The sequence below is a fragment of the Xenopus tropicalis genome, chromosome 5, assembly GCF_000004195.4.
Source record: "Xenopus tropicalis strain Nigerian chromosome 5, UCB_Xtro_10.0, whole genome shotgun sequence".
In the NCBI taxonomy this organism is placed as follows: domain Eukaryota; kingdom Metazoa; phylum Chordata; class Amphibia; order Anura; family Pipidae; genus Xenopus; species Xenopus tropicalis.
In genome coordinates this window covers 88,265,322-88,293,317 of record NC_030681.2, presented here as the reverse complement: position 1 = coordinate 88,293,317, position 27,996 = coordinate 88,265,322, and the positions used below count along the sequence as shown (strand labels likewise).

General features: G+C 36.5%; 1 protein-coding gene across 1 annotated transcript in view; it reads right to left on the bottom strand.

Annotated features, from left to right (window-relative positions):
* The window catches only part of me1 (malic enzyme 1, NADP(+)-dependent, cytosolic), a 165,907-nt gene extending 138,388 nt beyond the window's left edge, over positions 1–27,519 (bottom strand). Inside the window, exon 1 of the mRNA XM_002938454.3 lies at positions 27,239–27,519. Coding sequence (XP_002938500.1) covers positions 27,239–27,370 — 132 coding nt within the window. The 5' untranslated portion in view covers positions 27,371–27,519. The remainder of the gene's footprint in view (positions 1–27,238) is intronic.
* Between the last annotated feature and the right edge of the window lie 477 nt (positions 27,520–27,996).

Genomic DNA, 27,996 nt, shown 5'->3' with positions numbered 1-27,996 from the left:
ATATATATATACAGTATATATATATATATATATATATATATTGTGGTATATATATATTGTGGTAAGGTCACTATCAGGATACCTGGAAAAGTTCAGGATGGAGATTATATATGTCCCAGGTTGCTAAGAGAGTGGTTCCGGGACTGCTAGTCCAGCCCGGGTTTTTAGAGACTACCTGAGGCATCTCAGCTGGCTAATTACAAGGCAGCTTGGGCCAAAGTAGAAGGCTGCAGTCTGGGGGAAAGACACAGGAAAGCTGCCTGTGTGAGCTCACTGAGAGGCTTGAAATCACTACAAGGTTGGAACTTTGTTTTTTCTTTTCTCTGTGTGGGAGACAGGTGGTAGGCCTGCTCCTGGTTAGTTAGGACAACTGACCTGTGTTAGTTAGAGCCCCCTAAGTGTCAAGGAATTTATTTTGAACTGCTTGATTACACACACACACACACACACACACACACACACACACACACATATATATATATATAACCTTAGCATTCAAATATATTTGCAAATAACCCTAAAATGGAACAGAGTAACTTGAATGTTGTAGCCACTAGAGGTCAGGCTTCTTAAACTCAACACAAGGAAAAAAGATTGTTTGAATTATACCTCTCTGTGCCATTAGTATCAGAAAAGTAGACTAGTCTATTTACATGGCCATTATAAATAAATGAATTGATTTCAGAAATGTACATTTACAATTATAGTAATGCAAATCTTTTTGTACAAATGATTAGATTATGCAAAAATGATAATTTTAAAGAGCATTGAAAAAAAGTGTTTAAAAGAATCAAATGACATGAAGACTTTGAAATATTTAACTTGTAATTCAGCCACCTGCTAAGCCTAAGGGCACCTGAAATCAGCAAAGAAGCCGACTTTTATAAAATTAAACAATAGAAAAAGCTTGGCTTGCTAATATTTAGCAATCACATGTAACCAAATACAAGTTGGTCACAAAGCACAAGTGTATGATGGGAACACATTATGCAGCCTGCTGTGAATGTGGCATTTATACAAAATAATAATAAAAAAAGGAACTGTCTGGAAATGATATAAATCAGTGCAGTTTGCAATGGAATCTGGATAGCTAAATCAGACAAAATGTATTTACAGTATTTTAGTTAACGATTATATAAAGGAACATTTGTAACTTTGTGTGTCAGAGTTGATTCTTAAATCAGAGATAACAACATGTTTTGCTATGATGACTGGCACAGTATACCAAGTAGTTAGTTTAGCGTTAGGGCTAAATGTCATCAATAAAACTTCACATTAAATGTGGAAAAATAATGTTTTTTTCCAGTTGTAAACACACAACCTTTTGTAAACACCCATCAACATATTGAAAAATGTTGCTGCACACAAATTCAACAAAACACCTTCACAAAAAACAACCAGATGTTAATAAAACTTCCATTTCCAATAAAATCCATATAGTGTAACACAGTGATAAGTTTAATAACATTCTTCAACAGTTGTTGAACTATGTAATTTTTTCTTACAAGGTAACATATTAATTTTCTTCCTATTTATTATTATTAGAAACATTTGTTGTTGCTCATCCTACACTTCTCCCAAGTACAACTAAGAATTTTCATCCTGTGTGAAAATATTTAAATCACTATTGTAATAGCATTTTGTTAAATTTTTAACATTTTTTACAGGATGAAATGATATTTGCCACCTCAAAGTTAGCAAACACTACTAGGAGAAAAAAGAAAAAAATGGAAAAATGTTGTACGCTGAAAATTGAAGATTCATAATTGGGGAAACAAATCTCAGATTTTCACAGTAAAAAATGGCATTTTAGTAAATCTTTCCTTTAGTATTTTTAATATGAATAAAGATGGCACCATGATAAACCTTTAACAGTTCTACTGACAATTATAATATGCTATGCGGCACATGAGCAGAGCCATCTTTGTAGAAAAGGATGTAACAATTGTTTCCAGTCAGTCAGTTGATGAGTGATGTACCCATATACAAAACCAGGGTTGATATTTCAAAATGTTAAATGGTCTTGAATATGATATTGTTTAATGATGTATTGATAGTAGTTTATTACTGCAGGCTCCATTGCAGCTGTGTGTGGAATACTGTATCACTGCATTATGCATACTGCAGCGGCATAGGCCTGGTCACAAAGGGGTTAACACTGACATTTTTGTTTTAGCCAGATCTTCAGTGATATGTTTAAACAGAGAATGTACCATCTGTTGCAAGAAATTGTCAACTGGTATCCAAAGTTCCAACAGCTGGAATGTGGATTTGTGAACAGTTTGTGTATATAAATTTATACAAACAAGAATTCAAACTTTTCAAATGGTGAGGTTTAGTCAGCATGTTCATTTAACTGATCAAGGCCTGTTAAGTTTGTCACCCAATTTTCAAATTAAAAAAGTATGCTAATGCCAGTTTTTAGTAAAAAAAAAAATACAGATCTTTAGAAGGAGAAATTATGTGAGACACCTTGAATAAACAAAGCATACCTGAGCAGCTGATTAAATCATAAAGCTCTTATGAGAATGATATGCCAAAATAAAGGCTGTACCATGAGCCATAGAACATCTTATTCTGTTTCCAAAAATCAAAAGATCTTTGGTTTTAGATCTTTGCAAGGGGAACAAAGCATCTATGCAAACAACGTTTCTTAAACCACAGAGCCCTTACGTTTACTAGGCACAGCTGCATGGGAAGAAATGAGGACAGAACTTTCAGGTGGTTTGGATTAAGTTGCAGACTAAAGGGAGGGATTAGCTGACCTTAATGGAAAAGTACAAATATGGCTGTTTGACATCTAGAATATCTGAGGTGGGATAGACATCCTTCTAGGAGACGAAGGAGAAGGGGAACTTATTTTATACAGATGTTATTTTAATAAAACTGCAAGAACCAACAGATAGGGTTATGTGGGAGAGGCTCTAAGCACTGCTAATTTTTTCCATAAAATAAAAATAGTCAAATAGTCTGCAAGCTGACTCAGAATGAGAATATACACACACATAAATTTCCCATTAGAAAGGTCTCATATTGGAGAACAGAATTATCATGATAGAACTCCTGTATGAATATTTATGGATTTGTCTGTGGGGTGTTGCACATAATCTAGTCTTCATTTATAAAACCAGAGGCCTTGCATACAATTTTTGCATGTTGCACTTGTTGCCCCATGGGTTTATTTTAATAGCACTGTATTCATAAGGGCTTGGTGGTAGGGGGAACATAGGCATTCCATGGAATGCTCCCTGGATTGTGCTACAATCAGAAGATCAGGCTAGGTAGTACCTGGGGCCACATGGTCCAAGATGGCTTCTCTGGTTGGCAAAAGAGATTGCCAGCTACTGTCAAACAGAAATGTGTAAAGTTTGTCTTTACTTTACAATCATTTGTCCATAAAATAAAAACTCATCGCTGTAAACTACTATTATAAACACTTGCGTGTCCCTCTAGTAGTCTCACAGCAGATTTATGGCATATTTGTGCCACATTTTTGAGTTTCAAAATACATAGCACCTGAAACTATTTTACATCTTTTACATGACAAAGCAAACACATAAAAATGTCCTAAACAAGTACCTCCTGAAAACGTAGCATATTGCAGAAAATTATATAGTAGAAAGAATGGCAGTGCTTTGTTCCACCTGGCTTTGTCCTAGCACCTGGCATAATAAGATCAACTGGTCCCAGTACAATGTAAGATCTGTGATAAAATCTATGTTTACATTGCAAGAGTTGTTCATCAGTCTCCCTGTGCATACTGAGAATTGTCACTTTGGTCTGTTCTTTTATATAGTCTGTCATGTAATAAAATGTAATTAAAAAAAACCTGAAAAATATGAGCAACGCAAACAATTTTTCCTTAACTTCATTTTATATGGAATTTGTGAACCTGCAAAAGTATTTAGTGACCCATCTGCTATTGGAAAAAGAGTGTATATTTTATCATTGCACTAGTGCACAGTTTATATATTAAAACTTCTTACTGAAAAAGTCATTGTATTTGTGCCAAATATACACTGCCTTAAGCAGGTTTTAAAAAATGGGGTATGTACTGTATGTGCAATTAAACTTGCATTGTAATGACTATATATAACTTTATATGTTTGCTTTTCTTTCTGTAATGTTGTTTCTGTTTATGAATTTTATGACATTTTCCCAATTGATTTTTATTATACATGAAAACACAAGTTCTCAACCTGACTTCTGAGCTAGGCTTTCTGGTGTATCTGGAAGAGAGAAAACAATTCTCCCCATGTCTTGCTCTTGGATATAATTAATTATGGTATTACATGCTTGAAGAAATATAAAAATCAAACTTTCCAGCTGTACTGAAACCACACCTTTCTATATGAAAACACTAGTTCTAGTTCTCACCCTAATTGACTTCTTTCTAAACTAGGCTTTCTGGTGTATCTGGAAGAAAGAAAACAATTATCCCCAGATCTTGCCCTTACTATTCATAATTACTTTCCCTTACTATTCATAATTAATTCAGCCTGCCACTGCTTCAGCAGCCCCCCCCCCACCCCGGGAAGGGCAGGTCCACAGTGTAAAAAACACTAAATTATATTCACATAATATATCTATAGGGTTTTGGCTACTGCAACAATGCAGCTTTTGCATGGGAATATAATTAATTATAACCCAGCAACATCAGTATTGTATGCTTAAAGAAACATAAAATAAAACTTTTCAACTGTACTGAAATCACGCTTTCCTACCCTGTTAGTAAAAATCCCAATTTAAAAATATAAATTAATAAAAGCAGAAAAAAACTATATTGTAATGGTAAATGACGTAGTAATGAAAAACCAAAGTAAAATTAAAATAAAAAGCTATTAAGGAAAAGAAGTTTTGTATAGCTTGGCTTTTAAGCATACAAGTTATGTAACATAAGCAGACATAAGGTACAATAACAGATTTGTCTTCTTTGTGGTAAATATTATATGATGACCCATAACAGGTAAAAGGGAAATAAACAAAATTTACTGAATTTATGGTGACTTGTCTACTTGGAAATCAGAATAACAGAAAAGTAAGATTTGTAGAAATTACAATCATATTTTGTGGCATCCAATGAAAGAGGATATTCAGTGTTCCTGTTTAGATAGGATTAAGTAGTATACATGTATTTAGTTCATTTTAAGCACAACCTAGCAATAGGGACAGCTTCAGTGGATGAATGCTTGTTCTGTAACCAAATTACATGTATGTTTTTATAGTTGCTGCTGTGTGTAAGTAACACATTAAGAAGGAATTAAAATATTTGTTTTTGTAGGAAAAGTTTAACGCTGAACTTGCTTCTGGATTAGTGTCAATGTCTGATGATCAGAAGGGTCCTTTAAGACTGGACTAGGTCTTTAGGAGTATGGAAAATAATGGAATAAAAGGCATGGGGCACAAGCTTTGCACGAAATCTAGTAACCCATTACAACCCAATGACATAATATATACAGGTGATTTGTTGGGTTAGTAGGCCTGGTACAAACTTTGTGTATTTTGTAACAAAATCCAATAGGCTTTTAATTAGTATAGCACAACACAGTCAGGTCACTTTCTTCAGCATACTAATTCATATATGTATATAGTTTACCAAATTCACATACTAGAGATTATGTTCTCTCAGGAAACACACCTTACAATAACACTGCAGCAGTCAGCAGCATAAATACCTACACATACACACACCCACACACCCCTCACACACAAAATTTGCATTTACACATATATACTTACTTATATACATACATACATGTTTTTACTCATTTCACTACAGCGTTAGACTGTGTACATCAAGTAAAAGGTCTTTCAAATTCATACTGTATGATACATGGACTGTAATGTTTTCTGTGTTCCAAATTGGATAAATAACAGATTTACTATTGGCAGAGCTTTTAGTTTTTACTTGAAAAAATGTGGGGATAAAAGTGCAACAAAACAGAAGAAATGTTTAAAAATATAACAAGCAAAGAACAGTGAAATGAATAGATTAATTAGACCTGACAGTAAGGTAGTTTTCAATTGTAAACTAGTTGTCTAGAAGCTCTAGTGCTTTGTGCAGTTATATGCCAAATCTGTCTTTAGGATGTGTGATCAAAATGATTTTTTTATGAATTGTGTGCTCTGTATGTAGTACAGTTTTATATCTGGCCTGTCAATAAAATTGTAATAAAATTTATAATCATGAATTCAGTTTGTGAGGTTCTTACAGCCACTTATTTTCGTTCTCATATTTAGTGGGTTACCCCCCAAGGGATCTGTGGTGATTAGTGACTTTTAACCCTATAGTGACCCAAAGTTATCACTACATCAATTTTATTTGTAGTGACTTAGCAATTTTATGTATGAACTTGTGCAGAATAAATAACTATAGTCCAGGCTATAACAAGGGGCCAAAGAATGTACATTAATTAATGCTTTTTTTGTATTTGTTTTATTAGTAAATTTAGCCTGCTCAATCACCTTTTCATTACACTACTTCCCCTACAACCCTTTTGTAATCTGAAGGTTTCTATTGTTTACAAGCTACACACAGAAGGGATGTAGTTAGTCTGAAGCTCTCCATCCATGTGACAAACCGTCCAACCTCCCAGGAAGAGCAACCCAAAATCAAACTATGCCTTTGTAGGAAGTCATTACAGGGCTAGTCTTGTAATGGCTTCTTACCAAAGTATAGAATGATTTTGCCGTCGTGAAAAATTCGGATTGGTTTTTCCGGCGTTTACTATAGCGCAATACGAAAAAATCGCAACGGCGACGTAAAAATCACACAAAATACAATAAAGTCACGACAAATATGAAACAATTGCGACGGCGATGAAAAAAACGCAAAATTTTCATTTCTAATCCGTTTTTTTTCCCATTCGGGATTCGGATTCGAGGATTAGTAAATGTGCCCCTATGAGTCAGCTTCCTGCTGATTGGCTCAGATCCACATTCCTAAGGGGGGAGAGTGAATTCTTAGCATTCTTGAGGGGGGGCAGCAGAGAGGAGAGAGCTGAAAAGCTGCGTGTCTGTGGCACAGGAATTACAGACACAAGAAATCTTTTTTCAGAGAAGTCAGTGCAGCGTTTCTGTGAGTGCTTATGGCTGTATTTACATAGACCTTTCTGATAAAGCTTACTTAGTTTTTACCTTTCTTTCTCTTTTAATACTATTGCAAGAACTGCTAATACAAGAACCCTAATACACAGGCTTAACACACAGTTTGTTCATGTCCAGAAATCCACAATATCATGGACTGCATGGGTTTCAGATACCATGAACTATTTCACCTTCTCCTTAAGCTGAAGACCAAGGCTTGCAGCTAACAGCTGAGGGGCCATTAGACTGGGGAGGAGTAATATGTGTCTGGGAGAAAATTATATCTAGTTGGTCTTTATTGCTGCCATATAACATAGGACTTTTGTCACACTGATCTAAATGTTAAACTGGCTTAGAGACAATTAGGTCTACTTTTATGATAAAATCTGTACAGCTGTTCTGTGTATGCAAACATCCATGAAGGAGTTCTTGTACTGGCAGAAAGAGAAACACATTATGAATAAGACAGCTATAAACAGGGAAAGATTTATTAAAACCCCAAAAGACCAACGCATACATTCCTTCTAAATGAACTGTGCTTTTCTGCCGATCTCAGCTGATTTTCTTTTATAAATGAGACATTACTCATTTGTTTTGTTCTATTTTGACTTAAGACATGCAGCACTTTAATCGGTCAGCATGATTCACCTAGTTAGATAATCATATCACCCAGAGAACACAGATAAAATTACATATAAAAATTTTTTTTCGTCCTCTGCATAGATAATCAGATCTCACTAAACATACTTCATTGAGTGGAACTACATTTATGAACAGTATTCAACACAAGTTTCATAAGAAATACAGCTGTGCCGACCTAAAACTCTAAGTCTGTAATCAATAGAGCATTTATATATTTTATATGTTTATTTTTTTAAATTTGCAGCTTCAAGCCAAGGCACAGATATAATATACAATGCATCAACTTCTACAAATGTAGGCTATTTACAAAGATATTTCAGTAACTATCTAGTATACAAATTAATTGTATTTGTATAAACAGCCAGTTCTAGATCAAGTTTATTATTCATAAATATTATCTCTGTGACAAAGTCTCTAGTTCCCATGCATTTAGCTGGTTGAACTAAGAGCAGTAATGAATAAAATTAGTGCTTAGTAAAAACACCAATAATCTAATTACCTGTGCTAATTTTAGTTTAGGAAGGGAAATCTCTGCAGCTTGCTTTGGGGTTTTAAAATTGATTTTTTCTCATGTCAGGATTGACCTTTTTTATTCTGCGTGGGAAGGTTGGCTTAAACATCACCCACTGATCTCTAATAGGAAGGAAAAAGTGGTCAGTCATCTGTATAATATCATACACTGTTAGCAGAGTTTAAGGCTTGTTTTTAGATCGTTGTGGCAACCAGACTGACTTTTTTTCCAAGTAGCTTAAGTTCCCCCACAAACACAAACAATCTGTTCAATGCCCAGTAACCAGGAGAAAGAGGAGTTCTACATAAAACCCCCCTTAAATATTTCTTGTACTAAGAAACAGTGACATTCAAGTGCATAATCCTAAACTTAACAGTTAAAACATATAAATCATAATGATTTGTTTTAAGATAAAGTTGGTGACAAACATATGAAGCCAAATTACTCTTGGGCTGAAATGAAGAACATCAGGGGTTCATTTAACTTTTTTGCCATTGATACATCTTTTGGGTAAACAAACCCATAATAGGGCTGATTCACTAAGGTGCGTTAAAATGAGCGCTATTTATAGCATGCATTAAAAATGTTATCTCGTCTTATTTTTCGTGTCTTAACGCACGATTCACTAAAAGGATATTTGCAGTAATTAAGACGTGATGCTGTTTACATTATTTAAGTCGTGAAGACTATTTTTGTGCGGTATTTGACACAACGTGCACTAATTAACGCAGCACGCTACTTGTCATGCATGCTAACCAACGCACATGCGCTACTTTTCGCGCGCACGCCATATTAGCCATACACACCATTACGTTCGTAAAACTACTTTTTTTTAAAATGACCATTACCCTGCAAACTGGAGGATGCATCACTTTGGGGCCAACACACACAACACAAATCACACTGCAAAGTCCATATTGTGTTGCCAAAAGCTCATGAACTGTACTTTTCGCCTGCTCCAAGTAGGTGTTAATTTTCTCATAGACTAATGCGATATTTAGCGCATCTAAGTGTTTGTGAATCATGCGTTAGTATTATTTCTGCCGCTAATTAACGCAATGCGGTAAAATTAACGGATGCGGTTGCATGCTAATTAACGCACGCGATATGCGATAATACTTAAAGGGGACCTGTCACCCTAAGAAAAAACTCCAAATTCTTTTCTATCATGCTAGTCGAGCAAAATAAACCTTATTTACACTATACAGATAGTATAAATCTTGTTGCCTTCAGTCTTGGAACTATTCAATCACAGCAAGCAGGCAGCTGCCATTTTGTGGACACTGTTAGTAAGGCAATCTTTGCATCACACCAAAATCTTGTTAAAGGACCAGATGCCCATACCCATGCACTGGCTACATAATTAGGTGATGGGGAGGGAGGGGAAAAGTGTGAAGTGCAGTGACATCTAGGAAGTGCTGAAAGGAAAGCTAAAAGTATTGTCTGCCCCGCCTCTATGCCTTAGGCAGGTAATATATGATTGACAGCTGGGATTTTTAAATGTCTTTATAAAGGATATGGATGTGTTATTTAAAAAAATAATTTGGGTTTCATGTTTAACTTGAAAAGGACTTTTATAATTCAGCTTTTTATGTCTGGGTGACAGGTCCACTTTAAGCGAATCACGCTTTTTTTGCGTTTATTTTTACGCGAAAAAGCATGCGATAAGCGTTATCACACTTTAGGGAATCAACCCTAATATGTCCTAAATAGAAAAACAATATTATTTGACTATATTATTATATGACTGAAATGTTCAGCATTTCAAGGCTCTACTAAATCGTCACTTGACACTTGTCAGATATCAAACGAATCATTAATTATTTTTAACAAACATGATGTACTCAAATGTATATATCTTTATGTAAAAGAAAACTGGAAATATGGTGGTTATAATACTGTAAATTTAAACATGAATATTTGCTTACAGTGTTAATCTATTTAAAATAACATTATGTTATTTTAAGAAAATTCATATGGGTGTTTCTAAAAGGTCAAATAAAAAAGAGCTATGGTATGTAATTTTCTGTGCCAAATTTACCATTCTTATGCAAGCATATCCTTTGATAATAAAGAGTTCTAGTCCCTGATGACCTTTAAAGTTATACTTCAAAACTAAATTAAAAAATATCATCAAATCAGCTCCAGAATGCTCATAGTATGATATGGTTATTCTACGGGAGTGCCTTTGGGCATTCGGAGCTGTATACTACAATGGGATTTTATAGGTGATTAGTGAGTAAGTAGATATCTGGCAATGGTTTCATTTTAAAGCTCCAGCACTGGAATTTGAAGACTGAGACCTTCTCTTTCATTTCCTGTGTGAGAAGAACTAGGTTCTGCTTAATTGCTTTGCTGAAAAATACACATTAATTTGGTTTATTAGTTTCTCAAAGGTTTCCGAAGAAAAAGAAAATACATTTGTACAGAAATGATCCTCTTAAGAAAGAAAACCAAGCATCATTACAGTAAATGGCTAATTTTATTGAAATATTTAATATTAAAAATAATGGGGATGTTTAGGTCCAGCTTACATTCATTATTGTTTTCATAATATACTGTATTTAAATTTAATTTTGGATGCATATAAAACAAACGAAAACAAAAACTAAATCCAATCACTTCTTGGCATAAGAGCACAAGGCCTCCACTACATTTAGGTTTGTTAAAATACTGAAATATTTTGCCCATTTGTCTGGGTAGGAAGCATTAAACAGCCTATTTTATTAGCTTGTGATGTTTTCTCCATAACAAAATAATGGAATTGTGACCTGGGTTACACAGGGTTACCACTTCTGCTGGCTTCTTTCTCTGGGCAGGGGGTGGGCGGTGACATCACAAGGGGCGGAGAGGGGTGGCCAGTGACATCACAGGGTGTGTGTTTTAATTCATGATCTGTTTGTGTGGAGTAAAGCATACAGTGGTGCTTGAAAGAATGTGACCTAAAACATCATCTGATTTTCAAACAAGTCCTGAAGGTAGATGAAGGTTATGACGTGGTGATCAGGGATCGGCCACTTCAATGTCAGTGAGTCCTGGCCAGCTTACCTAATTTGGAAAACTGGGCAGGCAGTTTTGACCCGGACAGCCCTTCTGAAGACAGGTGGTAACCCTAGTGCTAAACAATATGTAGGGGCTGCTCGGTTACCCCACTGTACAGAGTACTCACTTCCCTGCCATCACAGCTTTACCCAGTGTAGCCTTACTGTCCAGAATCTCATTTACTGGGTTGTTACAGTATTTTATTTCTCCTTTGAGTGGCACAGCTTAAACAACACACGCCCAACCAAGTGCCATACAACACTATTGCCCTGTAGTAAGTGTTTCCTAGAATTTCCTAGTAGTTTGGAATGGTACCTGGATGGCTTAGTCACCAGTTCCTCTGCACCCACTGTCGGTGTGCTCTGAATTCAAATTCATATAATATAACTATCAGTATTTAAATATCACATAATGGGCCCGATTCACTAAAGTCCGAAATAAGGGGCCCGATTCACTAAAGTCCGAAATAAGGAGTGCTATTTATAGCATGCGTTAAAAATCTTATCACTTCTTATTTTTCGCTCGATTCACTAAAAGGACACTTGTCATAATTAAGAAGCGATGTTCTTGGCGTTATTTATCTGACGATGACATATTTTAATGAAAAAAACTATGCGATAAGCGTTATAGGGGCCGATTCACTAAAGGTCAATAACGCTTTTCGGAAAAATTTTTTCATTAAAAAGCATGCGATAATTAAGTACCGATTCATCAAAGTCATTTTGCATGTGTTAATCCGCATATCGCATGCACAAAAAAAACGCATTGCGTTAATTAGCGAATAGAAATAGTACTTACGCATGATTCACAAACACATATGAAGCGTTAAACGTGCAAAATATCGTGTTAATCTGTGTGAATATTAACCCTACTTGGGGCAGGCGGTACTTAAAGAAAATTGCGGTTCGTGAGCTATTGGCAACACAACATGGAGTTTGCAGTCGTATTTTTTCAAGTATATGTTGGCCCTAGAGTGATGCATCCTCCAGTTTTCAGGGAAATGGTGGTTTTCAGAAAGTAATGGTTACGTGCGTAATATATTGCGCTCTGCGTAATATATTGCGCTCTGCATAAAATATTGCGCGCTGCGTAATATCTTTGCACTGCGTAATATATTGCTTGAAAATATGTCATCGTAAGATAAATAATGCCAAGAACATCGCTTCTTAATTATGACAAGTGTCCTTTTAGTGAATCGAGTGAAAAATAAGAAGTGATAAGATTTTTAACGCATGCTATAAATAGCACTCCTTATTTCGGACTTTGGAATTGGGCCCAATTTGTCTTATATGAACCTTTTAGTTGAGTAACACCTCATGGCAGGGGCAGCTAAAAAAATGCAAATGCCCTGCAATATTACTTTCTAACAGAAGAGGTCGCTGAGATTTTGAGATGAGAGATGAGATTTTGAGAGGTGAGATTTTGTTTGACTAAAATGTATATGTGTTTTAATGCATGTTCTGTTCGTGTGTAAAGAATACAGTGGTGCTTGAAAGTTTGTGAACCTTTTAAAATTTTCTATATTTTCATATGAATGTGACCTAAAACATCATATGATTTTCAAACAAGTCCTAAAAGTATTTGAAGAAAACCCCAGTTAAGCATTTTTTTCAATAAATACATAACCAAATATAATTAATTTAGTTTCATTTGTTTACCTAGGACTTGTGCGGTTTTTCATTTGTTCCCGACTAACCCAAAATAAAAATATTATAATGATATAAATATTTTATAAATACACTAATATACACTAATAGTATGGGGTGGAAAATCACATTAAAACTACAACCCATAGTTAAGAAAAATAGTCCATAGCTAAATTTAGCAACGTAATTGGTTCACTTAAAGCATAAGTACATTTTAAAACTACGGCTGTTCTTCGGAAAAATAAATTAATTAAACAGATGAGGTTTCATGTTTCTGCATCCAAAATAAACATAAGACTCTACACAGAAAGACAAAATACTCATTTTAAGTCCAGGGAAATAGAAATTATCAAAGCATTCTCTTCTCTATACTGTAGCCAACTCAAAAAAAGTCTTAATATTTATAGAGAGAGTGATTAACGTTGATATGTCCCAATTTAAAAAGTAAGATTAGGGATACAGTGTAATATATTTCTCACTCAGCTAGGGTTATAAGGTTAGGCTTACTTGCCTTTATCCTATAGACAGAAGTATTTCTACAAAACAGCTCCTACAATGGCATTCCGAGAAATAAGAGATGTAGCAGATAGCAAAGAGCTATCACTTTTTAAAACGCTGGAAATAAGTGGCTAACATCCTTTCCTGCTTCAGCATGCCAAATGAAGTGGCAGCCTCTTTCAAAAAGACAACCTGAATATTATAGATCTGCCATTTAGTTCTTTCTTGGTTCAGACTGCAGTGGACATTATTGTTTTCAGCTGAGGGCACACAAGGTGCAACCCTAGTTTCTCTCTGACTATGTCTTCAAGCTGATGCACTCCCATCCACTCACAAAGAGCGGTGAACTAAGCATTTTTTCACTGATATCTGTTTAGTTTGTCTGCACACAGGCTGAATCTGTGCCTGCCAGTGCAGAGAAACAGCTGAGAAGACCGGTGCGCATTAGCTTCTCTCTGCCTGTGGGGAAAACAGGTGGAAAAAAAGCTGAGCCTGGGCCTTGTGTGTCCTCAGCTAGTTTTTTTGTACTGAATCCTCACCAAGCCTATTAAGTACCATGGGCAATGCTGTTTAGCACCATATTGCAAACTACCCACAAAAAGATACGGATCATTTATGAATGCACTCAGCAAAAAAAAAATGTAAAAATGTAAAAAAATTAAAAATGAAATGTTAATAAATTGGTCCCATATCATTTTTTATCATTTGTGTTTATTAGGGATGCATCAAATCCAGTATTACACTGTTAACTCTTCCTCATTTACACACCTTCCACATCCCTATCATAACACAGATACTGTGCCTAAATACATACCTACAAAAACTCCAACACAGGACACACCTTCGCATCTACAGACATGCAAAGAAATTATGCCCATGACTAGTCAAAGACCTGTTCTCATGTCTTCAGCACAAGCATCCATCATCTTGTCATTTTTCATTACTCACTTACTGTGAACTCCCTCTGCTGGCCATCTAGTGCATCTGTATAAAATCATTTTAGTGTCTTGGACCTTTTGGCCTATTACGGTGCATTGTGGGCAGGGCCGGACTGGGGTGTGAAGGGCCCTCCGGGGTTCCCGCCCCAGGGGCCCTGCAGGTGCCCCCGCTGGCCGTGTCCCCTAAGTCTCTCCCCCCCAGGGGCCCCCCTAACCCCCCTCGCAGCGCCCCCCACCTGACGTCCTCCCCCGAGTGCGCATAATTTAAGGCGTCGGGAGGAGCGGTTGGGCAGAGGGAGTGCAGCAAGGGCTGGGTCTGGGCCGCCGGGGCCCACTAGACCCGTTGACCACCAGGATTTTTCCCGGTGTCCCGACGGCCCAGTCCGACCCTGATTGTGGGAGTCCAGATTCAATTTTGTAGCCCATTAAAACTAAACTGAGGCAAAAAGTTTACCTTTGCAACATGGCAATGACATAGCTAAAATGACTACAATGAAAGCAGCAATGCCCCTAGTGACAATTTGTGGTTTGTTAAGATAACTGGTCTCATACAGACAAATCCAAGCCTTCAGTGCTGGTAAAGCTTCATCCCAGATGACTCATTACCAGTTAGTGCCAAATGTCTTTGCAGTAAGACCTTTCAGAAGTGAATAGAAATATGCAACTGTGTAAAGCTTAGTTATACGGTTTTAAAAGATTTTTGTTAAAATTAAAAAAGTTCACTATAAAAGTTGGGGTTGTGGTGTGTGTTAAGTCATAGAATATGTCCAGTTAGGACATTTTTTTTTCTACAGTATACTGTACCCCACTGACATCCAGTAGTTTTTTTATATTTTGGCATCTCATTATTACTCTCGATTTCAAAGCATTCTGGATAACTTGTTTCTGGTTGATAGACTGATGGTATTAAGCATACCTTAGAACTTGGAGTTTTCCAGATAAGGGATCATTATCATTATTTTTTAAGAAACATGCATAAAATCTGCTAAAACACATAAACATATTAAATAAACCCAATAACATTGTTTGGCACCAGCACAAGTTTATTTTGGGTTAATATGAATCAGTCACAAGGCAATCTCTCATTTATTACAAAATAACCAGGTAAGAATACATTTTAGTTGGGAAGTGGCATAATTACTTTTTTTTTTTTTTAATAAGCAGACTATTTACTAAGGATCATTTACAATGTGGAGGCATAATTTACCATTTTTTTGCACTTTGCACCCTGCCTTCCATGCTGCATGAATTGCCACAAGACTCTGCATTCCATTTTGAAACACAGAGACCTGCGGCCACCCTTTGTTTATGAGGAGCGGATGGGGGGAGACACCTTGGTACCCCCCCTCCTACCCTCTACTCGTCTCCTAACTTGGAGTCATTCAGACTTTCAATTTAGGGAACAAATGTGGGTGCAGGCCGTAGCTGGGCTTGCACCTACCAGTGTGCAAGAACCTATATATAAGCTCTCTTTATGAGCAAATTACCGCTCATACTTGGGTACCTTAGTATTCAGAACTATTTAGAAAGCTGAAAAAAATATTTATAGTGTTCTTATGTAAACTCAAAGCTGTCTGAAGGTATTGTTCTTGAAGAAGAAGAAAAGGTTGTTAAGCGCCCCCCACTGATTATAGTTGCCTACCCTTTTTTCAAAAATTCAGGGTGCATTTACCGGACTGAAATCTTAAAAAACTTCTGTAATGCATTGCTGCTATGAAATACGGAAACATAGAGCTGGTGCAATAAGTAAGAGTTTAGTTCTCCTCTCCTCTCTCCAAGCTCTTTGCTTGTTTATATGTACTTGGGCAAATAAAACACAATTTTTTCACGGCTTGCATCTTCAGTGTGCTACTGGATTTTTTTGCTGTTGGATATTGACCCCCATGCAAGGTGAGGTTCTTCCAGTATTTGCACCTGATACCCGCTTGGGTAAGTTAACAGAGGGTTGAGCTCCCCAATACTGCTATTGCTGTAGTTCTCCTTTAATATCTGCCCAAGGCTTAGTTAGAGGCACCGCACATTCTGCTGACAATAACTTCCTTCTTTCTTTTAGCAGATGGAAAGCAATAGCAATCAATGAGAGACAATGCAATTTCCATCTTTCAAATGGAAAGATGGAATTGTGTTCCTCACAATTCAAGAAACATGTCACTACTGATGGCTTTCATGAATGGCTTTCATAAATGGGGCAGCCACTGTGGACCCAGCCAAATATGGACCCATATACAGTTCTTCAAAATTGTAGTAGGGAATGACAGGACAGTACTCAAGGATCACATGATTAGGAAAATCTAGTTACAATGTCTTTCTCATGTCCACTGGCATCCAATGAATTAATGCTAAACACAGCAAAAAATGTATGACAATAGTGATTTGATTTTACTAATATAGCCATGGGGCTCACTGAGTACCTGCCCTTGTCTGTTAAAGGGCAACCCATATAATAAGTTTTTGCCTAATAAAAGAAAACATAATAGCATAACATAAAGTTATTTGTAAATGTAATTGCTATAAAAAGCAGCATTTGCTGAACTCAGGTCAGTCTCCACCAGTAAGACAGGTCTGTCAATCTGCTGCCATTGTTTCAAGAGTCAGAGCCACCAGGGCAGAGAATAGAAAAGGACACTGCTTTTAATAGCAGTTATAGATACAAATAGCTAAACAACCATTACATATTTGTAATTAATCTATATTGCAAAGTTGCTTAGAATTTGGTTTTCTTTTATTAAGCAAAAAAAAAATTATTCTGGGTTGACTTGTCCTTTATGGTGTGTAATTGCTTTAGACTCAATCATCATTTGCTACTTAAATATCCTTGTATTTTGCATGCTGTTCCATCAACACAAGCAAGTTCACATATGTGTTCTTTTATCTGTTAGTGTTTTAATCACATACAGGATTTCCTTTATACAGTATATTACATTTAAAACTACTTAAGCAAGTGGCAATAAAATCCTAATGTCAGTACAACTTTTTTATTTTCATATTGCTTTAATTTAATACTTGCTACTGGCTGCAAAGAAAAAAAGGCACTATCAGTTTAAGAATGAGTCTATATAAGGAAAGGAATGCAGTGTGTCTATAAGCACTTAATACATTTTATATGCTAGAAGATGTTTAAATGTTACATCCACATTCTTTGCCTACTGTAGGTCATATCTGATTAATGAGTTATCGGCAAGCCAGTATGGTATATACATTAATTTCTTACAAGCGGCATAAAATAAAATAAACAAAAGCATTGAGAAGGGCATTTCATATACAGACACTCAGAGTTTTTGAAGCCCATCCTAAAGCAACCAGAAAAATTGTTTCCAATCCAATGTTTCTCCTAAAATATATGAATGTAGTTAACCTTGCTAATAGGATGCATAGCATAACATGGACAAAGACAAAAGACTTCAGTCATAGAGTTAAGATGCTTGGCATCCTAAGGTTCTAGTTTCTTAATTTTCAAGCTTTTAAAATTACATAAAGTTTAAAAGCTTTTGTGTACTAAATATTTCAGCACTGTAAAATAAAAATACATCATTCAGTTTATGCAATAAAATGAAATTAACTAGACTTTATCATTTGAATTTCTGAAACTTTGATATTATAGGCTGTCCGAATGATAGTACCTAGGTCAAATGATTCAATGATTTTTTTTGATAATGAGAAGACTGCCCAATATAAACTTTTTTTTGTATTACATCCAACAGTCATTTTTATTATTTTCTCCTTTGCCAATACCCAACTGCCTGGTTAACTCTTTTTCAAGCACTTCATTACTGAGGGTCTCTTCCAACCTCCTCCCCTACCTGGGTCAATCACTGCCTGAGTAGTTCCTTCCAGCAGCATAACCTCCCTTGTCAGACGGCTCAGCTAGCTAATCTGCTCCCATATACTGTATCACTCATAGAGCAAGCTATTACAAGGCTAAACTTGAGTAACTAAACCTTCTGTTACTTGGCCCATCTTCTGAGCTGATTTTTAATTCAACTAAATACAGAGTCATCACAATGCACACTTATTTCATACTAGCAGTTTAAAGTCTTTGAACTTCAAGGGGCAGATTTATCAAAAAGTAAAATTAGAACTTGTCACAGTGAAATTCCGCCACTTTGTTGCTATGGGATTTTTAAATGGGTAGTTCAACATTTAGTTAACTTTTAGTATGTTATAGAATGCCCATTCCTAGCAACTTTGCAATTGGTTTTCCTTATTTATTAGTTTTGAATTATTTGCCTTACTCCTCTGACTCTTTCCAGCTTTCAAATGGGGGTCTCTGACCCCGGCAGCCAAAAACTATTACTCTGTGAGGCTACAATTTTATTGTTATTGGTACTTTGTATTACGTCTCTTCTTTTTCATGCAACCCCTGCCCTATTCGTATTCCTGTCAACTGCCTAGTTGCTAGGGTAAATAAGACACTAGCAAACATATAGCTGCTTAAAAATCAACTGGAGAGCTGCTGAAAAAAGCTGATTGCATATTGTCTTAGAATATCAAAGCCTGTATCATACAGAAAGTTAATTTAAAGGTAAACTACCCCTTTAAAGACCGAAAGTAAGCATTCACCCTTTAATAAATACACCTCACAAAACCATATAGAACTAAAGAGAGTGGCAAATTTTCATTGTAGCAAGCTTTAATTTCACTCTTTTAAATCTGCTCCAAAAGGAACTTGTTTTTCTATATGCACACAACCTGATTATTCCAAAGAACCAAAGCACTTTATATTCAGATGCACTCAGCAGTCTACAAGAAACATAGCTCTTGCTGAAATCTCTTTCTCTACTGATTGGAGGGCAGCTCAGAAACAGAATCTTCTGCCCTGTGAGCAAAACTCTCTCACGTGCACTTTCCTATACCAAATTGCACTTCATTACTGCTATGGATAATCTTTAAAGAACCTTTTAAAGCAAAGTACTGAAAAGGCATAAAATAAATTGTTATTCTAAATCTAGTACTTGAATATTTAATTTGTTTTACACAAAATTATTTCACCTGCTTAGTGTAATTATTCACACTAGCATTTAACAGAATCCTGCTCTGCACATCTGGTTATGTTTGTATGAAGTTCTTAATGTATACAGAAATCTTTCTTGCAACCAACAACTTTGTGAACACTGTTCAAAGGAAAAAATACTGAGCGCATTGAATTGTGTTGCAAAAGGGCAGGCCTTTTAGCTACCTTTCCAGATGGGTTTTTATGGCATTAACAACAGCAAAAGGTAATCAGAGCCATCTCTTTCTATGTACGAACTTTGGCAGTTGGATTAAGAGACAGAACATTCTAAGATCTCATATCTAAATGAATACTGTATGTGACTTTTGAAATAATCTGCAGGAATGTGTGTGCCAATATAAGCAACTCAAATGCCTGTAGGTATACGTTATTTAGCAGTTTATAATATCTGTTATCTTAATATACAAGCACCCATATGTAATAAAAGGCACTAAGTTTGCCCAGAAGCAGAAACAATAGCAACCAATTAAACAGGTGACCAGTAAATGCTTACTGCTGATTGGTTGCTATATGTTACTGATCCTGATTTTATAGAAATTTTTTATAGAATTTATCAAATTATTAGATTAAAAAAACACCTTCGCAGGGTAAATATGCCACCCTGTCAAACAAATAGAACAGTAATTTAATTTCTGCTTCTATTCAATCTATACTAAGATTGAATCATGGAAATACAGTCAATATCAAATGAAAATTATTTCATTCAGTTTGCTTAAATGTTTCAAATATTGTGATGAGATTAGTGGTAAAATTCTGCATTTCACAATTTTTTTTTTTTTTTTTTTGCAAAACCACAACCTCCATGAAAAAAACATGTAAAACAAAAGGGTCATTGACTTCAGTCCATTTGCATAAAAATATACTAGGAAGTCAGCAAGGTATTATATTCAAGTTTTCAAGATTTTTTCATTTGCCAAATTTAAAATTTGTGTTTTAAAAACCCTAACTATATTTGTGATTGCATGTTTTTATGGTATTCTCATAAATTTGCCCCACAGAGGCCCATTTATCAACGTTCTCATCTTTGTGGTTTTGGAGGTTTTTGAAACCACAAAAAAACTCATTTTCTTTATGTCTATGAAGATTCTCATTCACCCAGGTCATGATATACAGTATCTAGTAGAATTAAGTCTAAAACAACTGGACTTTCAAGCAAAAAGAAAAACAAAAAAACCCGCAAATTTTTCATATTGTCAACCTCCCCCCCGAAAACCTCTAAAACCATTAAGCAAAGAAAGATCTTTTAGTTGTATAAATGACACCTGCCATTGACTTCTACATGACCTTGACAGCTTTTAGATGACGTAGTTTTACTTTCAGATTTGTCTCAGTTTTGACGCATAATAAAAGACAAAAAGTCTTTTAAAAAAAACTTTTAAGGTTTGTCTGTGAAAAATTTGTAATTTAGAAATTCTGGAAAAAATAAAATACGAATGTTAGTAAATGCCCCCTAGTGTTGAATTATTTGAAATCCTATGATTACAATGGTAATCCTATAAAAGATACTGCATTTTAGAAAAAAAAAATAAGTAGAATTTGTTAAAGCAATGTTAATGAGCACCATCTCTGTATTCTTAGTAACAAATTATTCTGCCTTTTCCCAGCTTTAGTTAAATAATTTGACAGTTGTAATGGCACTGTATTGAAAAGATTAGATGGCATGATATTGTGTAAAATGTATTTACAGTACCCTGTGTGATGTAAACTAATACCTGAAGGTCAGAGCACCGAAAGAAAAAAAAAAAAGATAAAATAATGGCAGTTCAGTACCTGGCATTTGAGCAGTAGAAGCCAGGCTGTGAATAAATGGGAGTCTTTGTAATGCTAGATGCAGCCGTGTTATTCCTCTAGGAGCCAATGTTCTGCAGCAACAGTGCCTTCATTTTAACGGGGCATTATCACTTTAGAACAGAAAGATAGATGTGTCTGAATTAAACTGCTTAATTAGGCTTTGCCATACTCAAAGCCCAGTTCAGGTGCTTTTACATTAAACAGGAGGTCAAGATAAAAGTATCTTAAAGCATAGAAAGTCTCTTCTTTCCTAGGTGCCCGACTGGGAGTTACACACTCAACTGATTTGTTGTGCTGCGATAAGAAAACACACACTGTTACAAGTCTGAAGTTAAACTTGTCTTCTCCTGATGTGGAGCCTGATATTCCCCCCACAAGGCATCATTTCACTCTGCAGGATACTCTTTCAGCGTTTGCCACTGTTTTTGTTTTTGTATTAATTTCCTATTTTCCTGACGTATTTCCTTTGACCAACACTTTCTGAAGAAATTTTTAGTAGAAGGGTCTTATAGGCTGCGTTCCCCCAGTTAGGTACAGATCAAACACAAGGCTGCAAATAGCTGTACTGTGCAACTAAGAGTGACTGATTTATAAAGTCTACCTTATGCTTTCATCACGAAAGAATTTCAAATTTTACATGCTATTTATTTGTTTGGGAGGTTGAACTGTAAGTGATATTTAATCACCAAAAGTCAAAAGTCTAAACAGTTCTAAATCAAGTTGATTTGATAAAATATTTAACATTTGAGCATTTATATAGCACAAACAAAGATCAAGCCAGATGTACACACTAGGGCAGGAATGAGCAAAGTACTCCAGCTGCTATAGAATTCCTGTATGGGGCTGGCAAAATTCTGTAGGGAGTTGTATTTAGGGTTGCCAGCTGGCCTGGCTAAGAAAAATGCCACCCAATGTCAATGTTATTAATATGGTAGGAAGATGCCCCAGTATTTTAAACTGGTGCAAGATGCAGAGCTCAGCTTAGGGCCATGGTAGACAGGGAGATTAGTCACCCGTGACAAATCTCCCTTGTTGCGGGCAACTAATCTCCCCGATATGCCACCGTCTTGAATGTAAATCGCCAGTGGGATTGCATATGCGGCGCCGCGATTTCCCGAAATTGCTGCAGTTGCCTTGAGAAGAAATGTGAGATTGGTTGACCTTGAGAGATATGTATGGTAATATATAGTACCATATCAGAAATATATACAAAACCTCACAATGCAACAAATTATGCTGTTTTTTTCTTAGCTCTTCTGTCTGCAAGTAGCAATGTTAAAAATGACTGAAATGCTTGTTAACTCACAGGCTTAACCCTGTTGCTGACCTCAAGATATACTGGATAACATGCACTGCAGTCAGCACTAAAAACCTGAGATGGCAGTTATGTAATTTGCACACAAGACTTTGGCCAGCAAGTAGAAGGCCAATTAAACAAAACAAAACATAAAGATAAAAGCATATATTCATAGCTGCCAGTAGCGTAAATGAGAAAAATACTACTAATAACAAAGAACAGATGTGTGGGAGGGTGATTTAACTTAAATGACAGACCTGGCTGTGGCACTCCCTAAGGGATGACAGTACATGAGTTGTTCCAAATACACCAAGACATTTTACAATGCTTGCTGTTATTTTAAATAGAAATATTCATATTTGTTCAAAAAGGACAAAAAACTTTTTTTTATGGTTTTTGTTATTAAATCAAGAGGCAAAAAGTATGTTCAGCACAAGCTTTACCCATTGAATTTATGTTTAAAAGGGGGTATACTGCCCCTTTAAAAACTCCTGGGTACAGGAGCCCAACTAATTTTTCCCTTAATCTAGAGCCCCTCTACCTTTGTGGCATTATTGCCTTGGGCTCTCAAGTGGGCAGACAAAGAGCGAGAATATTGAAAATACAAAGACAATAAAGAGGGAGGATGGGTCTATAAAAAGTTATATAATAAAGGGTGCAAAGTTTGGCACAGGTCTAGTTACTTACAGCAACCAATCAGCAGGTAGCATTTATTGGTCACCTGTTAAAAACAAACATCCTAATGGTTGCTTTGGGTAACCACACCTGGAAAAACTATTGGGGCTATGTAATAAAAGACAAAAAGTTTGCCCAGGTGTAGTAACCCAGAGAAACCAATAAGCAAGTAGAATTTACTGGTCACCTGTTTAAAAGCAAACATTTTATTGGTTGCTATGGGTTACTGCCTTTTATTATATATGGGGGTAAGCCTTTATTTGGGGTTAGAATCAAAGGGCTGCTGTGATCGTGGGATTGTTTAGCAGCTACTATGACAGTGGTACATTGCACACGTTGCTGTGGGATTTTTAAGTCTTTTGTTAAATGTGTTTCACATTTCTCTTCTAACACCAAGCTGGAAATGAACCAGAGAAACATGTCAGCTCATTTCCAAAAAGTGTTCTCTTGCCAAAGGAAACTAAAGTCTTTAAACATCTCTGTGAGCATTTGCCATATTTTAAGCAACATCATGCATAAACAATCTGATTAATGTTCATAATTTTGATTCCCTGATGATATCATTAATTGCAACCAGTTAATTCATAAGTGTGTATCCATATTCTGATTGGTTGATTGCTACATTTGTGAAATTCACTATACCTATAAGAAGTACCAGCACACCACGTCACATCAATATCTTCTCTTTATTCACCATGCGATCCAATGTTTCGGTCCCTCTTGGGACCTTTATCCTGATAAAGGTCCTAAGATATATATACTGTATATAAACACACGCAGGGCCGGAACTAGGGGTAGGCAGAAGAGGCAGCTGCCCAGGGCGCAACGATTGGGGGGTGGCAGGTAGGAGCCTCTCCTGCCTACCCCTAGTCCGTGCTCTTTTGCCATTGCCCCCACCGCATGTCATTGCATTGCAACCCCCGCAAAGCGCACACGGGGGGGGGGGGGAATGTGCAGGGGCAAGATGGCCGACCGGGATTTCTAGTCGGCTTGGCCCGCCCCTGTGCACATGTTCTTATTCACTGAGGTGGGATAAACTAAGGAGACTACAACAGTTACAGGTGAGAAAATGAGGGGTACCCACTTAATATTGCTATTGTTAGTGTCAGGGGCAGTGCAAAGCTCTTTTATCAGAACATAGATGAATTTTAATCAATGTTGTCTCTGGGAGGACTGTAGCAATCACAAACGCATGTCTGCGATTAGGCTAAGACCTTGCCAATCCTAGGGGGCTATACAGCTGTGAGGCAGATGTCTCACTGAATGATGTTCATTTATTTAATCCATTTGTTCTAAAGCAAGATAAGGTCCAGTTGGCCACCACTTTAAAACATAATGAATGGAAGAAATTCACAATAATACTGTTTAGCCAGTTCTTTGACTCCATGCCGTCCATTACCAGTGGCAGGTGATTGGGCTTTAACAATGTTCTTGACTGAGCAATTGTGGCTCATATATAGTTTCTATACAAAGTACAAAAGGTCCATAGTTATCACAAATGCTAACAAAGCTATAATGAGAGAAGGACAGCAGAGAAAATGCCATTACCTCATGTGTACTGAAATATGTGAATATGCACTGAAAGGCTTTGTGTCCGTGGGGATTAAGGGAAACACAAGAGGGCTAACACAAGCGTGAATTTACCATAGTTTGCCAGAAACTTCCCAGCTCCTTAAAATGTGAAGCGAGAACTATAGTTTTGAACTCTGAACTGTGGTAAACTCTATTTTCAACGTATGCTAAATATTTATGTTGCCCTGTGATAATGTGGCATCTTCAGTAAATTATACAGAGTGCTTAAGAATATTTATGGGCCCAACTGATGTGTGCCTTGTATCAAACTCATGGCCTTATAAATGGAGATCAAGCCTAACTATAATTATGTATTTTCCACCTGTGATCAGTGTTTGACTCTTCCAAGTGCTGCTGATTGTGGGCAATGATCAGCAACTGCACCAATATACAGAGGAAGCCTAAAACAATAATAAAAGACTTGACCGATTTATGCCATGTTAATCAAGAACACAACCTGAATGCTAAGGAAAATATGGAACATTGGTCCCTATAGGAAGTGCATCATTGATCCTTAAAGGAAGCCCAGGCCTATACACAATGCAAGTTAAAATTCTATTAGGGATTATGAGGATAAAAAAAGAAGGGCCCCAAACCAAAATTGTTATTATTGTTATTTTAGCTATTATATTTTAGATTTAGTAACTCGCATTTTAAATATATATAACATGTATAATTGAAATACCTGGTGTGTGACATAACACTGCTCAAATGTAATGTAAATTCAACAAATGACTGCTTATTAATAACAATACGTACATATATGAAGACAGTTTAAACAATATAGCCCCTTTACAATATAGCCACACCTTCTACTATTGTTCTATATTACCCTTATATGGTGCCCACTAATGTGCAGGGCTGACATGACACGGTAGAATTAGCTAGAACTAGTTTGGTGGTTTATGTAACCCTGATGCTACCAATTCTAGGATGAATAGCTTCACTTTTTTTATTGCCTTTTATATAGCCAGCAGTAGTGGAATTGGGGGAAAGTCTCCTTCCTTTCCAAACTATGCAAGCTGTAGTGATTGTGCTGAGCAAGATAGGGAAAGGTCAATTTCCTCTTGGAAACACTCTCCAATGTCAATGTATATTTGTCACTTCTCTTTCTGTGCTGTCTGGAGATGGGAGTACAGAGCTGGTTTGCCAAAAAGGACATTTCATTTTACAAATGGGCAAATTTCAGTTACAGACAGTCCTTGCCCAGGTATATCAGTTACCCATAATTATATGCCCATGTAAAAAAAAACGAAATGAAACATTTCAGTAAAGAAATTCTTCAGCAATACGTTTATATCTGTTCTCTGACAATAGCTGAATAGTGCCAAATGTTCTGTCAGTCTGTTAGCACTTGTGCAATCTGTAGCTGTACTAGCTGCCAGTCTTTGTATTTCCCTTCTGTAGTGTAAAATAGAACAACCTTCACATGATTCCCTTGCACTGAGGACACTGTCTATATTATTTTCTTACAGTACAGAGCTGCAGGCTATGGGGCATATTTACTAAAGTGAAAATGTTCCCTTTCTCCAAAATTTGCATCAATACATCAGGCATATTTTGTGGTAACATTGCATATTTGCTTAAAATTGCAAGTGCATAGAGTAATGTGCTGACATTTTGCTGGCATAAATACTTTGTAATTAGCCAGCATATTTTCCCATACAATTGTAATGCTGGCAAACAGGACTGGAACTAGGGATAGGCAGAAGAGGCAAGTGCCTCTACATTTTAGTATGATGTAGCGAGTAATATGCTGAGACAATTTGCAATTGGTATTCATTTTTAATTATTTGTAGTTTTTTTTAGTTATTTCACTTTTTGTTCAGCAACTCTGCAGTTTGGCGTTTTAGCAGCTAGGGTCCAAATGACCTTAGCAGCCAGGGAGCAGTTTGATTGAGATGATGGTAATTGAATAGGAGAGGGGCCTAAATAAAAAAATAAGTCATAAAAAGTAACAATAACGATTAAACTTTAACAATAACAATTAAACTTTAGCCTCACACAGCAATAGTTTTTGGCTGACCCCCCTCCCCCTTCATTTGAAAGCTGCAAAGAGTTAGAAGAAAAAGGCAAGTAGATTAAAAACTATAAGAAATAAATTATGAAGACCAATTGAAAAGTTGCTTAGAATATTTGTAACTTCTGTAATATACTAGAAGTTAACTTAAAGGTAAACCACCTCTTTAAGTGATTTCTGTATCTTTAGAATGTAGGACTGACTGTGCACAGGTAAATACTCAACATTTGTAAAGCCCGGGCTGCATGCACACAGCACTGCATACACATAAATATGGAGCTTTATAGAAGAAATCAGTTAGGAGGTGCTGCTCATAAGAGTTTTTGTACATTCTGACATTTTGCCTTCTATTTTCTCATCTCCTGAACGTGTTCCTTTTCTGAAACACAGGCTCAGTTAATTCCTGCTGGTGTCCAGTTACAGTTGTGCATCTGCTGGAAGATAACAGGGGCCTACAGTGCTCTAACTGCCAAACAGTACAATCTTTATGTAGGATTGCTCTGTAGTACCTTGTTGAGATGTGGGTCACGTGTTATGTCGTAGCCCCTCTTCTTTGTATAATGAAAAGTCTGCTTGGCATCCTGATTTTCTGCTTGCTGCCCACTCTGATTCTGTCTCTCAGTGTCCTTATGAGAAGACATGGTTCGGCTGGAAGCTCAGAAACTTTCTATTAGTTCCAGGGAAATGAAATAGAAAATTGCTTTCAGGAGTGGTTTCTACTGTACGCTCTTGTGTGGCTGCCAGTGCAAAACTTGCTAGGTGTGTTTAATTCATGTGAGTGTGGGCAGAACTGGCTCTGGGAAGATCAGCTGACAGCTCTGTGTGACAGTAGGGACAGGCGGAGGGATGGGATATGCTGAGTCACAGAGACAAAGCCGAATATCAGATGGAGAAGGCAGTTTGCAGCCTGTTGGTTTTTTTACAATCATTAGCCTCAATTACAGGGTAATAACTTCTGCCTGTTCCAAATGCTTGAGTAGGGGGAAAATGTAATGACACATACAGTACAAGGGTTTTTTCATGCTGACTTTATAAAAGCTGCTTAGCAGTGTTTTTCTTCCTATATCAAATGCTATATGTATTGTGCTCTGGTTTGTGTCACTACACTTTTAGTGCAAAGGTCTATTACTTATATGGTAGGGTCCATTTACAAATAAGCTATATTCATTTTAAGGGTTAGTTCTCCTTTAAGGTTGTCATACCCCCCAACTGTCCCGCTTTTTATGGTGCATCCCGCTGTCCCGGATAGTTCCATGAATGTCCCGCA